This window comes from Amblyraja radiata, chromosome 9 (genome assembly GCF_010909765.2).
Source record: "Amblyraja radiata isolate CabotCenter1 chromosome 9, sAmbRad1.1.pri, whole genome shotgun sequence".
NCBI lineage: Eukaryota > Metazoa > Chordata > Chondrichthyes > Rajiformes > Rajidae > Amblyraja > Amblyraja radiata.
Window position 1 is genome coordinate 14,415,675 of NC_045964.1, and position 16,916 is coordinate 14,432,590.

The 16,916-nt window shown below is 43.8% G+C and overlaps 1 protein-coding gene across 4 annotated transcripts in view; it reads right to left on the reverse strand.

Moving 5' to 3' along the window:
- Positions 1-16,916, reverse strand: part of ttbk2 (tau tubulin kinase 2) — a 202,463-nt gene that overhangs the window by 14,793 nt on the left and 170,754 nt on the right. For 3 of the 4 annotated variants that reach the window (XM_033026748.1, XM_033026746.1, XM_033026747.1), the window contains exon 14: positions 2,889-3,131. The exons of the other annotated variant lie outside the window; for it this stretch is intronic. In XM_033026748.1, coding sequence (XP_032882639.1) covers positions 2,889-3,131 — 243 coding nt within the window. The remainder of the gene's footprint in view (positions 1-2,888; positions 3,132-16,916) is intronic. 4 annotated transcript variants of the gene reach the window in all.

Genomic DNA, 16,916 nt, shown 5'->3' on the forward strand with positions numbered 1-16,916 from the left:
CAAATTTAGCATCTGCATACAGTACATCAAATTATTGCAGAAATGATTATGTTTTTAAAACATTTTTTAAATCAGGTCTGTTCTGTGGATCCATCTAGGCCTTTTTGTGGACACTGGGACTGCACCAAACTACAAACTGTATTTAGTACTGAACCTGAAAGTTGCTTTAAACTATATACCGGCTGAGAATTAGGCTTAAAAATACTCCAACATAGATCACAACTCTAACATACAATTGACAGGAAGAGACAGTGTTGGAGTAGCTCAATGGGTCAGGCACCCTGTCTGGTGCAACTCCAAGCACTCTGTCTGTACCGTTGACTAAGAGCACAGAGCAAAAGCTTTCCACTGTACCTCGGTACACATGACAATAAACTAAACGCAGTTTATAAACCAGCATCTGCAATTCCTGTGTTTCTATACATAATTTGGAGGGAATGGACAAACTTCCTTTTGGTCAGGACACTTCTTTAGGTATGTTTTAAGTTGCGATAGATGGGAAAGATGGAGAAAGTTGGTGGTATGCCTGGATGATGACTCGGAGTGACTGTCCAAATGTTTCTGCTGGTCGAGAGAGAATGTTGTAAAGTTGCAAAGTGAAGATGATCTCAGTTGGGTACCATTCTTAACAGGGATAATTCATTAGAGCCCTGTCGGTCAAGTCCAAACTCTGTCAGATATGTACCCCACTTAGGTCATACACTGCTGTGTTTACAATGTGGCAGAAATCCCTGCTCTCCTTTGGTGTTCCCCCAGCAATAACCCCACCCCCCCCCAGCTTGTGCGTGGAGGGGCTGACTGTAGGTCTGCAGTGGGTGGGTCGGTGCAAGTGGTGCTGCACTCAGTGCTGAAATGTGGGGCTCATTTCTCCACCCTGGTCAGCAGAGTGATTCCAGTCCTTTGCTGGGGATTACCAGCATCTGCTCCACTTATTTAGTGTTCACGATATGGTCTCATCTATACTGCAGAAACCAAACACAAATTGAGTGACGCAGCAGAAAGCCTCCACTCCACAAGGACAAACAACCTTGATCTTCCAGTTGCCTGATCAATTCTCAGACATCTCTGATTTAGGCTCTTGAACTGAACCATCATATCCAAAAGCAAGCGGAAGTACCAGAATGTCATCTTCTAAGCAGAAGATTAATCAGCAGGATAATAGTGATTGTGATTATTTCAGATAAGAGGTCATTCCAGCTTGCATCAGTACTAGCCATTTGTGATGTAAGATCATCATGCAATAGTTTCAACTGAATTGAATCCTTTATTTGTCATTCAGACCTTTCAGTCTGAACGAAATGTCGTTGCCTGCAGCCATACATGTAATAATAAACAACACACAATAAACACAAATTAACATCCACCACAGTGAGTTCACCAAGCACCTCCTCACTGTGATGGACGCAAAAGTCTTAGGGTTGCTGTCTCTTCCCTCCTCTTCACCCTCTGCGCTGAGGCGATACCCCACCGGGCGATGGTAAGTCAGTCCCGCGGTTCAAGCTCCGCGGCCCGGGGGTGGTCGAAGCTGCCGCCCTCCAGTCCAGCGGACGCAGTTGTTGCCACGGGAGCTCCGGAAAACACGCATCAACCTGTGACCCGCGAGCTCCCGACGATGTCATCCACTGGCCCTCCTATTTCTTTCTCCAATAACAATGCTGGCCTGTTGGATCCTTCCAATGTTCTCATTTATGTTGGATACCCAACAACTCGAGTATTCGTATCTCTCAACTCCAGCATTAATTTTGTTTATTTCACTCCTCTATTTTCATTCATCTTCCTTTCATTCTCCTTCAGACAGATGAACTATAACTTGTCATCAACCATTGTCTCTCAACCAACATTTACATTGCCCAGTCTGCCACGCAAACCAGGCTCCACCCTATCTCCACCCATTGAATCCACCTGTATGTCACGTTGCATTGGGAAAACAGCCAACATAATCAAGGATCACTCACGCCCTGGTCATTCTCTCTTCTCTCCCGTCATGCAGAAGATACAAACACTTGAAAGCACGTAGTGCCAGATAAAGGAATAACTTATTTTCAGTTGTCAACAGACTCTTGAAAAGACCTCTCAAATGCCAAGGTTGTATTCCCCATATTTCAATCTTCCTCATCGCAACTCATGTACTATATTTAATATCTGTACTTTCTCTACAGCTGTAACTCTATATTCTGCATTGCTTGTTTTCTCTTTAGCACTGCCTCATGTATTCATGCATGGTATGTTTTGCCTGGACAGCACGTAAAGCAAAGTTAATTGTTATCTCGGTATGCATGATAATAATAAACCAATACCATTAGTGTTCCTTGGTCCCCACCATAACATAGACATCCCATTGTTTCCTCCACATCATGTGAAACCCCACTCTTGCCTCTGCAACGATAAACATGCACGTTCTCTAACTTTGCCTCGTTCTGATGGAAGGTTAAATACAAGATTTAATAGACAATTTTAATAGCCATACATAGGACAAACCATTGCACTCCTGGCTGCCAAAAGAATTGTCATAAACATGTTATTCTTCTGTCAAAATCCAGACAGCAGTCATTTAATTGATGTAGTGAGAAACATGAACTTAAATGATAAAATATATTAAAACATAACATTACAGAGAAAAAAAATCTTTATTGTAATAAATCTGAATGACACATTCGCAATTGATTGTTCACTTTCACATAGACTGTTTGTTACACCTGCGAATATCCTCCCAAACACAGACACCTGTCCCTCAACAAACACATTCCCAGAATGTTAATGAAATACATTTTTAAGTTACTAAATTTAGGGTTAGTGGAATTTAAAGAAATTAATACAATGCTAGAATAGCTTTTAAAAGATTCAACTACAGCAGAGAATACTGCAAACAAGATAATGTATTGGTTCACCTGTTGGAGCTGAGCTTTGGAGATGCGGATGATAGAAGGCAGCTTGGTGTTGCCTGGAATGAAGGGTAGCTGCCTACGACCAGGGGAGCGTGATTTGTTCTCAGCTGACTGGCTCCTGTGCAAATCTGACTGCTTCCTGTGAAGTGGATCCGAATCAGAGGGTAACAATACTACAGGGCTCGGGGATCGGAGGGGATTCTGCATCCTTGGAGTGTTGGGATGTGGCAAATGAGTTGTGTTCAGCTGTGAGAACATATGGATGGGAATATTGGTGAATTAAAAATTAAGACTGCTCTTGCATACATGAAAAAATATAAGCACGCACGCAAGCACGCACGCACGCACACACACACCTTATCCAGGTAGAATTCAGTCTGGAACGATATTAGTGTTCACAATGGAAAACAGTAATACAGACATATTCATTCAAGGATACAACCAACCACTCATTGAATTGCAACTCAAACAAAAACAAATGATACAGATTGATGAATAGATGAATAACTGCTGTGTTAAAAGGCAAACAATACAAGACTGAAGGCACCTTCCTCTTTATTTTTAGTTTTTTCTTCTGAGCCTATCTACCTTTTTGCTGGGGAATAATTTTACAAGTGTCCATAGATCAACAACTCCCTCAAGTGGCTATCCAAGGCTCGGGATCGAGTATCCAAAGTGATTTGACCATCTGGGTATAACATAAAGATCCAATCTTCATTTTACCACATGGCAATATGAGCTAAAACCCGTTTACATTGCTCCTTTCAGCTGAGGCATGCCATGGGCCTAAACTGGCCTCCACAGAACAGACTTTTACTGAACCAAAATAAACCATGGGAAACTTTGCAACTGCACCACTGAGAAATATCTTTCATTTCCAATACTGATTCTTTCAATATTTTTATATTATTTCTTATTCCAATGCCAGTTAAAAAATCTCCAAACATTTTACAAAATATTATAGCATTATGTTTTTGAATGTCTAGTCGAGAGCAGGAGAATTTCTTGTCAAGAACAAATTTTGACATTTTGTTTGCTATTGATGGCAAATACCAGCAAGTTGTTAAACAATATTATTTGGCTTTTGGAAAAAACAAACACAATTGTGTTTTAAAAGATCGATTTTGTCATGAAATATTGATTAAAGGATTTGTTATAAAGAAGCAGCAAGTTAAGAAGATAAAGCAAGTGGACAAAAGAGATTTGAAAATTAGTTTTATGTTAGACACTATAGTCAAAGTTCCTGCAGTATGAAAAAACTGACCACACCATTTATTCTTAATATATATGCAGAAAACTCTGAAAAAATGTTCACTCTTACTTAACATATCCAGGGTTGTTTAATTACTTCTGCACAATGGAAGCACACAGTAAATAATTCACAAAAGTTTAACACCAAATGATCTGAAATGATTAAAAAAAAGTGGACTGCTGGAGGAACTCAACAAGTTAGACAGCTTCTGTGGAGGGAAATGGACACAGATGGATTCTTCAGGCTGAATGATAATGTAATGATAATAGGGTTATTTCTAAGCTGAATCTCAATTTCTTGCACACTCATTTGATATATGCGTGAACTAGTCTGGATGTGAATGGAGGGGATATGATTAATAAGTTTGTAGATGACATGACAATTAATAGCATTGTTGATTGATAGGTTGGTCTTGGGCCGCAGGATGATATTGATCAGCTACTAAAATGAGAGCCATGGCAGAGTGAATCACGTCTTGCTAAACGTGAAATTATGAATTTTGGAGGACTATGAGGGCAGAATATACACAGTGGATGTAGGGCTACAACAGGTATTAAAGAACTGAGGGATCTCAGTGTATAAGGCCAAAGATCCGTGAAGATGACAGCACGTGGATAAAGCAGCATTTAGGATTCCTATCTTCAGTAGCCAGGACGCTGAATATAAAAGCAGGGAAGTTATGGTACATCATCATGAAACATTGGTCAGGCCACAGCTGGAGTATTGGTCATCCTACCATAAGAAGGTCAAGGCTGCACTGGAGAGGGTGCAGAGAAGATTTGTCACCTGGGATGGAACATTTCAGTAATGAGGGTAGACCAAGTTTGTTTTCCATAGAGAGACGGCTGAGGGTTAAAATAAAATTCCAAGCTTGGGAAGGGTAGATAGTTGGAAAGTTTTCCCCACAGCAGAGATATCTAAGACTAGATTTAGGCCAAGAGGTTCAGAGTAATTCTGAGGAAGAACCTTTCCACTCAAATGGTTGGAATATGATATACATTGTTTGGGTAGGTAATGAAGGCAGAGACTTCCACAACATTCACGTATCTAGACTAGCAGTTGTTATGCACCAGACCAAATTATGGTAAGTGAAATTAATTTAGATGACAGTGCGCAAAAAAGTGTATTCCTGTACGAAATGACTCAATGACTGTACCATAGCACAATACAGCACAGCACAGGAATGGGCATTTCAGCCCACAATCTGTCCCTAACATGATGCCAAATTAAACTGACCCCATCTGCCTACATATGATTAATCTTCTTCCAATCAATCTTTTTTTAAAAACTTGTCCTCCAAATCTACTTTACGCATTCCCCCTCTCACCCTAAAAGTATGTCCACTAGTATTTGACAGTTCCACCCTGGGGAAAAAGACGATCGACCCTATCTATGCATCTCATAATTTTATATACTTCTGCCAGGTTGCCCCCCAGTCCAGGTCAGTGATTATGCACCAAAAGGGTCATTCCAAAAATGACCCCAGGGGTGATTATGTACTCCTCACCAACTGTATATATCAGCAAGCAAGAAATAGGCAAATAAAACACTGGGTTCTGAACAGTGATCAGTATATTTGAAATATGAAACAGCAATTAGCACCTGTACAACAAATTGTAAATAACAAAGCTGAAATAAAACAGCCCAGGTCACACCTTCCAGTGGCAGCGGTTGGTCAGTGGAAAGCACCTTCATCTAAGTGAGAAGGTTCACACCAAAGACAGACACAAAATGCTGGAGTAACTCAGCAGGACAGGTGACATCTCTGGAGAGAAGGAATGGGTGACGTTTCGGATCGAGTGTCTCGACCCATTCCTTCTCTCCAGAGAAGCTGCCTGTCCCACTGTGTTACTCCAGCATTTTGTGTGATCTTCGGTTTAAACCAGCATCTGCAGTTTCTTCCGACACAGGTTCACACCCAGTTCTACTCACTTGAACACACCAACTGCAGGAATGAATGGTCACTCCTCCATTTCCATTAAGCTAGTGGATCAGCACAAGATGTCGAGGACCATGCTGGCAGCATCACACACAACTAAAACTGAAGCCTCAACAGAAGCTACAAGTAGACTAAACATTAAACTAGAGATTGAGTTAAATAATCCACAATTTAAAAAACCCAACGTTTTGTGGGGTAACTAAGTGGGCCAGGCAGCATCTCTGGAGGACATGCAGTATAGATGAAATTAAAACTTCAAAATAATGCTATGGTGGCGCCATCAAGTGTGGCAGCCTCGCCAGCAGCTGTTCGTCCTTTCATCCTTTAAAAAAAATGTAGTCTGTAAAAGTTTTGTATTGGAGGTCTTTTAGTCTTTTTTATGTGGGGGTGGTGGGGGGGGGGGGAAGGGGTAAACTTTTTCTCAGTCACTACCTGGTCGAGGTTGCGTCTTTCCTCCGAGCCGCATCTTTGCCCCCTTCTCGCGGCCTACCATCTGGATTGCTGCGGCCTTCCTACCGGAGACCGGCCAGAGCTTCAGCAGTGGCGCAGCACTGAAGTACCATCGCGGAGCGGGCGATGCCTTACCGCGATCGCCGTGGTGGAGTTCTGGAGTGTTGGGACTGCGGGTGGCGCTGAATTTAACATCGCGAGAGCCTGGGATCTTTCGATGAGGATCGCCAGTGTTGGAGCTCCGCCCAGCTCGGCCTATGGACTTCGGGAGCAGCGGTCTCCAATAGGAAGCGGCCGATTTGGAAACTCCAACCGCTGAGAGTGTTCTTCCGTTCCGACGCCGGAGTTCCATCATCCCGGCGAGAGGGCAGGAAACACCGGGCCGCCATTGCAGCGACTGCGGAGGCCTCAATAGGCCTCGACCACGGGTGAATAAGAGGAAGATGACTGAACTTTGTCGCCTTCCCTAAGTGGGAAATGTTGATTCCACTGTGGGGGGATTTGTTTACGTTTTCTCTTAAATTCTATCGTGTTGTGTTTATCTTATTTGTGTGCTGCATGGTAACTGTAATTTCACTGCATCAATTGGTGTATGTGACAATAAATGTCCTTTGTCCATTGCCAGTCATGAACAGCAATGACTAATGAAACCAACAGGAGGCGGTGGTTCAATGACCATCCCCTCTCTGATGCTGGGATCAGCAAATGAGCATAAAAAACAAAGCTGAAGCATTTGCAGCATCTTCAGCTGACTGACTTGGCCTCCTTTTGATATCTCCATGTTATCAGAAACTATTCCAAGTCAATTCATTCTATATATTAAGAAATATAAAATACACATTTTATATAATATAAAAAAATAATATCAAATATAATAATAACAGCAAGTCGTGGAGGTGAAAAGAATGAATGCTTAGAGCAGTGGTTGTGCTGTCAATTTAGCAGTGTTTGGAGTTGCATGCTCATCCACACAAGTGGGCGGTATTCTATTATTCTCCAGAAAATTAACTGAATAGACTCTTAATTGGAGGGGGTATGACGCACCTTAATCATCATAAACCAATCTGCTTTAGTACCCACAGTGTTTGTAGCATCATGAGCACGGAAGCAGGCCATTCAGTCCAACTTGTTCAACTTGTCGAGCAAATATGCTAGTCCCATTTGCCTGCATTTGACCTATATCTCTCAAAACCTTTCCTATCCATGCACTTGTCCAGATGTCTTATAAAGGCTCTTATTGTACTACTTCGTCCGGCAGCTTATACCACTGCCCTCCAGTTATTGATTCTTAATTCTAGGAAAAAGGTTGTGTACATTCACCCGATCTATGACCCTCTTAGTTTTAGACATCTTTTTAGACGTCAGCAGCCAGGCCTGGCTGTGAGTGTCATTACGTCCGTCCACTATAACCTAAATATTTTATAGAGGTCTGGAATAACGAGGGTTTACTATACTTGTACTCCTTGATCCCTCTACTCTACAACACTCTGCAGGGCACTACTGTTCACCATGATAATCATAGCATGGTTTGATTTCCCAAAATGCATGCAACACCTCACTATTATCTGACAAGGTTTAGATAACAGAGTCAGTGTAGCATATGTGTTATACGGATCCAGGCAGAAGTAGAGATCTTAGACAATTGTCAGCGACTTTGATTAAGCAACGTGGAAGAAATTGCACAAAACGAAATAACCCCGGGGACCCCGTTTTCTGAAAAGCAATTCTATTATATTGGAGTGGGAAAAAAAACCAAGAGACTCGTGGCTGCTAATACAGTTTAACCTCAGCTAACAGCCTACCGTTTAAAACAAATTTCCTTCGAGGTTTGAATAACTTTTGGCACAGAGTATCAGTGCCACGACCTTGCTTGTGCTGAACTGATTTTTTTTTTAAACGGCAGCTTCTAAATTGCTTCTTGTAAATTTTTTTTTTGCAACCAGGATTTTCTTGTCAGAAAACGGGTAAGTATTTTACAAAGAGACGCCTTTGAAGGTGAAATATTATGTACTGGTTGTAAATAAATGCTTTTGTATGTGTGTATGTCCCTTTAAGAAATGGCAATTTGTTTGGTGGCGTTAACAGCGCTCCCGTGTGGGCGGCCCGGCTCCCGGCTGGAAGGCGCTCCCTTAGGGGCGGCCCGGTGCGGGGCTGAGACGCTCCCGCGAGGGCGGCCCGGTGCGGGGCTGAGACGCTCCCGTGGGGGCGGCCCGATGCGGTGCGGAGACGGTGCTCCGGTGGCTGAGGCGCTCCCGTGTGGGTGGCCCGGTGCGGGGCTGGAAGGCGCTCCCGTGTGGGTGGCCCGGTGCGGGGCTGAGACGCTCCCATGAGGGCGGCCCGGTGCGGGGCTGAGACGCTCCCGTGAGGGTGGCCCGGTGCGTGGCGGAGACGGTGCTCCGGTGGCTGAGGCGGCGTTCTGGCGGCAGCGACCTGAATCCGGGGCTCGGCAGCGGGCCAGTGGATGACATCGTCGGGAGCTCGCGGGTCACAGGTTGATGCCTGTTTTCCGGAGCTCCCGTGGCAACAACTGCGTCCGTTGGACTGGAAGGCGGCAGCTTCGACCACCCCCGGGCCGCAGAGCTTGAACCGCGGGACTGACTTACCATCGCCCGGTGGGGTATCGCCTCAGCGCAGAGGGAGAAGAGGAGGGAAGAGACAGCAACCCTAAGACTTTTGCCTCCATCACAGTGAGGAGGTGCTTGGTGAACTCACTGTGGTGGATGTTAATTTGTGTTTATTGTGTGTTGTTTATTATTACATGTATGGCTGCAGGCAACGACATTTCGTTCAGACCGAAAGGTCTGAATGACAAATAAAGGATTCAATTCAATTCAACATCGATCACCCCGAAGCAGAAGTTTGACTGCTTGGCCGTGGGAGTATATTATTCTTCCGTTTAAGTTTGTATGATGTTTGCTTTAAAGCAGCAAAGGTGGGGAGGTTGCCACTTTTTTCACTTTTGTGGTTCTAAATACTGAGTTTTGTGGAGGCGTACTGTGGAATTTATTTAATTGTGGAATTTATTTTGATGTGCAAATTTTGTGTTGTGAGAATCTAATTGTTTTGTGTGAAATATTTGGCCAAAATGAAACACAAGGCTTGAAAGAACTCATTGCTTGCTGATATACTTCACAAGGTCGCTCATATTTATCTTAGACAGGCTTTCCCTCGTAGGACAGATAAGAGGTGTCCTGTTATGGTAATTAGAACGAATAAGGGGACAGAATGAATTGGTACAGAATAGCAACACATTGGAATTTGGCTGATTAAAGCCATTGATATTCTGGATTATAAACGCTGGTTTCCCATTTAGCAGATCACAAATGTATTTTTGCCCTAGGCCATTCAGTGTTTTATAAACTAACAGTAATATTTTGAAATCAATTGTTTGACAGACTGAAGGCCAGTGTAACAAACTTAAAACTGATCCACTATAGATTTAAAGAGGACTCGAACAGTAGCTTGCGTGATCTCATGATTGGCTTTGGTTTGATAGAGAGAGACTATGAGGATTGATTTGGATGAGTGGGAGAGTGGAATCTGTACTAATGCTCACTTGCTGTGGCAACCGTCACCATTCATACTGCCCCCAACCTACGGTAATATCGAGGTTGCAGCTCTTGCAGCACCACCTGCGTCCACTACAGCAGCACTGGCAGAGTTCCCTGATTCCGACAGCACCAGTTTAGTGGCATCCCAGGAGTAAGACTAAAAAGAGCCAACCTATATCACAAGTTCTAACCCCAGAAGAGAACACGCGAGATTCCTAGCTAACTTGGGGTTTCAGACCCATGACGTGCTGGTTAACTCACACGCTCAGAATGAAGCCAGAGGGGAAGCAATCCTTACTGCCCTTACTACCACCATACTAAAACCTATTGATCTGACGTGCCTTTGGAATTGTGGAAGCAGGACCATGAGGTTGCCGTGCATATAACAAATAAAGTGAACCTCTCATCCAATGCAAAGGATCTGGGAGTTATGGTTGAGCAGGCGATTGGTCTGGCGAATCCATACACGAGCCAGGAACAAGAACTGTCTAATAACTGTACTGTTCAATTTTTATCAGTGACCAAGGAGGGTTATTACACAGCTGCAACATCTAGGGAGTGAGGTAACAGAGTATGTGGACCCACAGGTGTGGGCAGAAGACTACACTAAGGTAGGGTGATTCAGATTAACCCCATCCAAGTAGCTCCCCAGAAAAGTTAACACTGCCCTCTATATGACAGTACCCACTGAAGCAGCAGGCAAGCTTGCAATTTAAGTATTGTCCCACCATCAATCCGGCATCCTTTCTCGTAAAACCACCAGCGGAACTAGCTGAGTCGGGGCACGACTGCCCATTTATGATTAAAGAACATACCTGTGTTCAGGAAGATTTGACAGATATTCCCATGACAAACCCTGACTTCATTATGTATATAGATGGGAGTGCATCAATTGGATCTCTCGGTGAAAGACTTACAGGATACGCAATTATAGATCAGGATGGCAATAATGTGGAGACGGCGGCCTTTGAAACATCATTCATCATTCTCTACCAAACAAGCGGAACTGTTTACCCAAATAAGAGTCAGCATCTTAGGGAAGGACTTGGGAATCAACGTTTATACTGACTTGGAGCGCTAGTATGTGTGTTGTGGGCTGATGGGACTGGTTTCCAGAGGGCTAGTATGGACATTGTGGGCCAAATGGATTCTTGGGCTAGCAGCTCAGTCACTCAAGCCTGTTGTGCTGGCAGCTCACTCACTCACGGCTGGTGGGCTCGCAGTTGACTCACGGATATTCCTTGAAATTCCATTTCAAGCAGGGTGCAAGCCCACCAAATTCAAGTGCAGTTTCTTACCATTTCAAGCAGGGTGCAAGGCCACTAAAGACAGTGAGTCGTGACCTCTCCCTCCTCCATCTTGCAGAGACTGAGACTAGTCCCTCCCACAAGAAGGGGCGTGGCCTTATGGCGTGATTGACAGGAGGGAGAATTTCAAAAATAATTACACTAATAACTCTTATTTTTCATCGATGGGAAAAATCCTCGGCACCTGATGAGCGGAGGGGGACTGAGTAAGATGGCCAAAAATCTCAGCCATAAGTGGCAGCGTTTTTTCTAAAATCAATATACAGAACAGGAAGTGGTCAAGATCAGACTTTTAGTAATATAGATTTTAGTTATTGTAGATGTCTTTAGTAAATGGATTGCTTATCCTACCATGTTTTATTGCCTATTTTGTTCTTGGTTCTTGGTCCTCCAAAATATTCCAAATGGAATTTAAACTGGAGGTGGTGGAGGGAGGACTTAAGCCAGAAAGGGTTTTTGGGAAGAAAGAGCTACCTTAAATTTAGTTGTAACTGGTTGGGTAACTATGGTAGGGTGGAGATTATTCCATGCTTTAATTGTGCGGGGGAAGAACGAATTGCTGTACACATCTGACTTGGTAGCTGGAATCACAAATTGGATCGAATGCCCTTGTCTGCTCCTAATTGGTTTGGGTTTGGTGTAGGTCTTGTAATCTATGCTGAGCTGACCATTTAACATTTTGTAAAAACAGGTCAAACGGTGGGCTTCACGTCTGTATTGGAGAGGGTTCCACCCCAGAGAATCTAGAAGTTTGGTAACACTCGCTACTCTCTCATAGGTGTTAGTAACAAATCGAGCTGCCTGTCTTTGGACACGTTCGATGGAAGAAATGTTTCTATTTGTGTATGGGTCCCATGCTGCAACTGCATAGTCCAAATGAGGTCTAACGAGGGTGAAGTACAGCTTCTCCTTGACAGAAGTTGAACAATGATGAAAGTTGCACCTCAGAAAATTTAGGACACCTGTTGCTTTCACTGTTGCATGATGAGTCTGTCCATTCCAATGCAGATCATTCTGCAATTTGTTGCATTATGTACACTCCCTTACACATAACGGTAAGGGGGGAATGTTCGAAAATTGTAAAGCCACATGGTGGCATCCGCGGTTGACAAAGGAAGTATTACAAATTGTATCTCAGTGTCAGATTTGCCAGAGACATTACCCTGGGAAACCTGTGCAGACTGAACTAGGACGTATGCCTATACCGCACCGGCCTTTCCAGTATATTCAAATTGACTTTATTGACTTACCTAGAGTAAACCATTATAAACATTGTTTGGTTATTATTGATATTTTTAGTCGATGGATTGAGCTAATTCCTACTCCCAATGCTACAGGCCAGTCCACTGTTGCTGTTTCGTTACGTGAAATTATGCCAAGATTTGGACTTCCTAAAGTTATCAGCTCAGACAATGGACCACACTTCTCTTAATGAGCAAATGTGTAAGCAGTTGAACATTCGACAACAGTTCCATTGTGTACACCACCCACAGGCTGCAGGGATTGTAGAACGAGCTAATGGAACTTTAAAAAGCAAGCTTGCTAGACTAACTGAAGAGACAAAGCTTAATTGGGTACAAGTTTTGCCTACGGCCCCTGTACTCTATGCGCATCATACCGCATTCTACCGCTCAATTGACCCCTGCTAAAATAATGTATGAGTGGCCCCTCAGGACACCCTGGGGGGCTGAAGAAGTTGTAGAAACGACCTTTGATCCCCATGCCTTGGATGAACGATTGTTAACATACATGCAATTACTAACAGATTCTTTGATAGTTTTGCATTCACAGGTTCGAGAGACGCAACGGTCCTTAGACAAACCACCAAACGAAGCACTGCTACAGGCTGGCGATTACGTTCTGAAACTACTGTTGTATAACGTTAATACCTCCACCAATGTAAAGCACTTTGGTCAACGAGAGTTGTTTTTTTAAAGTGCTCTAGAAATAAAAGTGACTTGACTTGACTTGATACGCAATTGGGATCGGAAGGGACTGGGCAATCGCTGGAGAGGTCCATACCTTGTACTTCTCACCACTCCCACAGCCGCTAAAATAGGACACCCTCGGTGGGTGCATCACTCTGACTGCAAAAAGACAGCTGTACCGGGCCACGAGTAAGGTCTCTGGCCATGACTCCACTCTGGACACTGTTCATCATCATCATCATCAGTTCTTTGACTCGACTAAATGGATCATGGGAAAAAAATGTGTACCTTAAAGCAGCCCATGTGTGCGCACGACGTGTTACCCCTGCTAACCAGTCCTGCTGGGTTTGTGCAGCAATGCCACGAAATGGGAAGGGAGGGATTCCCATGGTCTCCATCCCATTGTGTATCACTGAGAAGTATGCCTTACTATGGTTTTTCTTCCTTCACTAATAAAACCAAGTGTCGGAATAGCAGGGATGGTTCCCCGAAGTACAACGACTTTAAGGGATGGTACATCCCACCTTTTAAGTCAGATTGGAAAATTAATGTGAAAAACGGGGCCCAACATCCACGATTAAAGGTAATGGAGGTCTCCCAGAAGCCAGTTAATGCCACCTGTCATTGTCACCACCAAGGTACAGGGGTTTTCCTGGGAAACAGTTCATGCCTTACTATGGACACTAGTGCCACCACTGGCCCACCCCGACCTGTCAACAGCACATATTTTATCTGTGGATCATGGGCCTATCCATGGTTACCAGGGATGCCATCAGATGATGGGAATATGGCAAGACGGGTATATGGCCCCCATCATTGGACAGGGTGTTGTTATCTAGCTTATATTGTCCCTGCAATGAGCCATTTTATTCAAATAACTGACCATCCCACATTTGAAAACCTTGCACCTGGATCTCACATTTCCCCAGGTGAGAGTGTTGGTATGGCTATGCTCCCCTGGTATGGAACAAATCGAAATGCGTTAAAGGTTGATCGCCTTACTGGGCTATTGGAGGAATTGGCTAATAACACAGCAGCTGCCCTTATGGGAACGCAGGCCCAGATTGGGTCACTGTCAGCTGAAATGGTTGCCATGAGTACAGTGGTGCTACAGAATCAAATGGCCTTAGATTTCATTCTGGCCGAGAGAGGCACCTGTGCTATCATTGGGCAAGAATGCTGTACGTATATTCCTGACGAGTCCTCCAACATAACTGACCTGGCTGCCCACATCAAGAAGGAGATAGCTGAGATCCAGGGTGAGGGGAAGAAACTGGTTGAAGATCAAAACCAGAGTATGTGGAGTTGGTTTGATGGATGGGGCTATATTTGGGGTCTTGTGTGGCACTATGGAATTATTATTCTGACGATTATAATCATCGCTTTATTGCTTTACTGCTTGGCACCATGTAGTTGCAAATGTTTTGCTCCCAGCTGCATCATTTAATATATGTTGATTATTTTAATCAAAATGGGGGAATGTAAGAACTAGTGCGGTCTCCTCCATCTTATTTAGCTAATTTTAGTCATTTTAGCTACAACCGCCGTTTTGTGAGCAGAATGCTGGTAGTATTTTAATTAGCCACTACATAAATCTGCAAAAGCCCGTGAAGGCGACATTTACTGTTTCAGCAGGAACTGAGATGAGAGCCTTTCCCGACCTTCTAGCATTCCATTGCGATACCAGCATCCTGTATGGAAGTTGTAATGTAGAGACAAATAAGAGTTCTTCTTACCTGTGCAGCTGCTCTATCACCCCCTCCACTCCCATATCTTCCCAATTAAGCTTAAGGGGCTTCATTGTGTTTAACCGAGTTCCTTTGTTCATTAATGACCACTAGCCATGTGGCTAATGCCGTTTTATCAGTTTAAAGGTGCTTGTAATTTCTCTGTATGGCAGTTGAACAGCGACAGTCTTCTGTGTGGACACTTGTGCATACAGCTGGCTGAATTCTAATTTCACCTGGGTGACTTAGTAAAGACTCTCTCACTGAGTATTCTATACTTCGAGTTCGGCAGACTTTAACAAAAGTTGTGCCAATGAAAGTCAAAGAAGGCATTATAAGACTGAGAACCAAGAATAAAACTGTTAGAGACATCAGCCAAACCTTGGGAATATAACAAATAGACCACTGGTGAGCTTACTAGGGACTGGCAGGTGTGTGTGTGTGCGTGTGCGTGTCTGTGCGTGTCTGTGTGTGCGTGTGCGTGTGCGTGTGTCCGCAGATGCTGCCCCCTCCCCCCCACAACCGCACGTTGAGGGGACGGGACCCAACCGCTCCCACTTGGTCAACTTTTTATTGACTGATATTCAAATGATTAAGGGATTTTAAATCACAATATATTTCAATAAAGTAAATTCTTTAAAAATGGAAGCTGTCTATATTTACCTCTGTTCCTTAAAGCTATTCCGCTCCTTGGGAAGTTTCCACAGACAAGCCTTGGAAGTGTCAGAATTTCACACATTCCCATTAGACTCCACCAGGAACCCAGCCGCTGAACGCAGTCAGTAAAACCTAATGTCAGTTTCGACTTAAGTATATTTATATTGACAGAGAGGTGAGGAAGTATAGGAAAGTAACCCCAAAAAAACAGCCAACTTAAAGCATGATTTCCATTGCTGCAAAGGTTAAAATCAGAGTTTTCAGCTTGGAAATAGGCCCTTCTGCCCACCAACCCTGCACCAACCTTCAAACACCCATTTCCATTAATTTCAATTGATTTACCTCATATTCCCATCAGCCCTAGGTTCTTCCCCTCACCACGGGGAAATAGCCAAGGGCAGAAAACGCTTGTTGGAGTTGTACACAGACCACCACACAGCAGTAGGGAGGTTGGGGATAGAATCAAGCCGGAAATTAGGGATGCGTGTAGCAAAGGTACAGCGGTTGTCATTGGTTACTTTAATCTACATATAGATTGGGCCAACCAAATTAGTAACAGTGCTGAGGAGGAGGGTTTCCTGGAATGTATGCGGGATGGGTTTTAAAACCAATATGTAGAGGAACTGACTGGAGGGCTGGCCATCCTAGACTGGGTATTGTGTAATGAGGAAGGATTAGTTAGCGATCTTGTTGTGCAAGGCCCCTTGGCCAAATGTGACCATAATATGGTGGAATTTTGCATTAGGATGGAGAGTGACACGGTTAATTCAGAGACTAGGGGCCCTGAATCAGAATAAAGGGGATTTTGACGGTATGAGACAGGAATTGGCTCGTATATAGTGGCAAAATATACTTAAAGGGTTGACAGTGGAGATGTAATGGCAAAGATTTAAAGACCGCATGGTTCATCCCTGTCTGGCGAAGAAATAAAACTGGGAAGGCGGCTCAACCGTGGCTGATGAGGGAAGTCAAGGATAATGTTAAGTCCAAGGAAGAGGCATATAAATTGGCCGGAAGAAGCGGCAAACCAGAGGACTGGAAGAAATTTAGAACTCAACAGAGGAGGACAAAAGGGTTAATTAAGAGGGGGGGGAAAAAGAGCATGAAAGAAAGCTTGCGGGGAATATAAAAACTGACTGTAAAAGTTTATTTAGGTATGTAAAAAGGAAAAGATTAGTGAAGACGAATGTAGGTCCCTTACAGTCAGAGACAGGTGAATC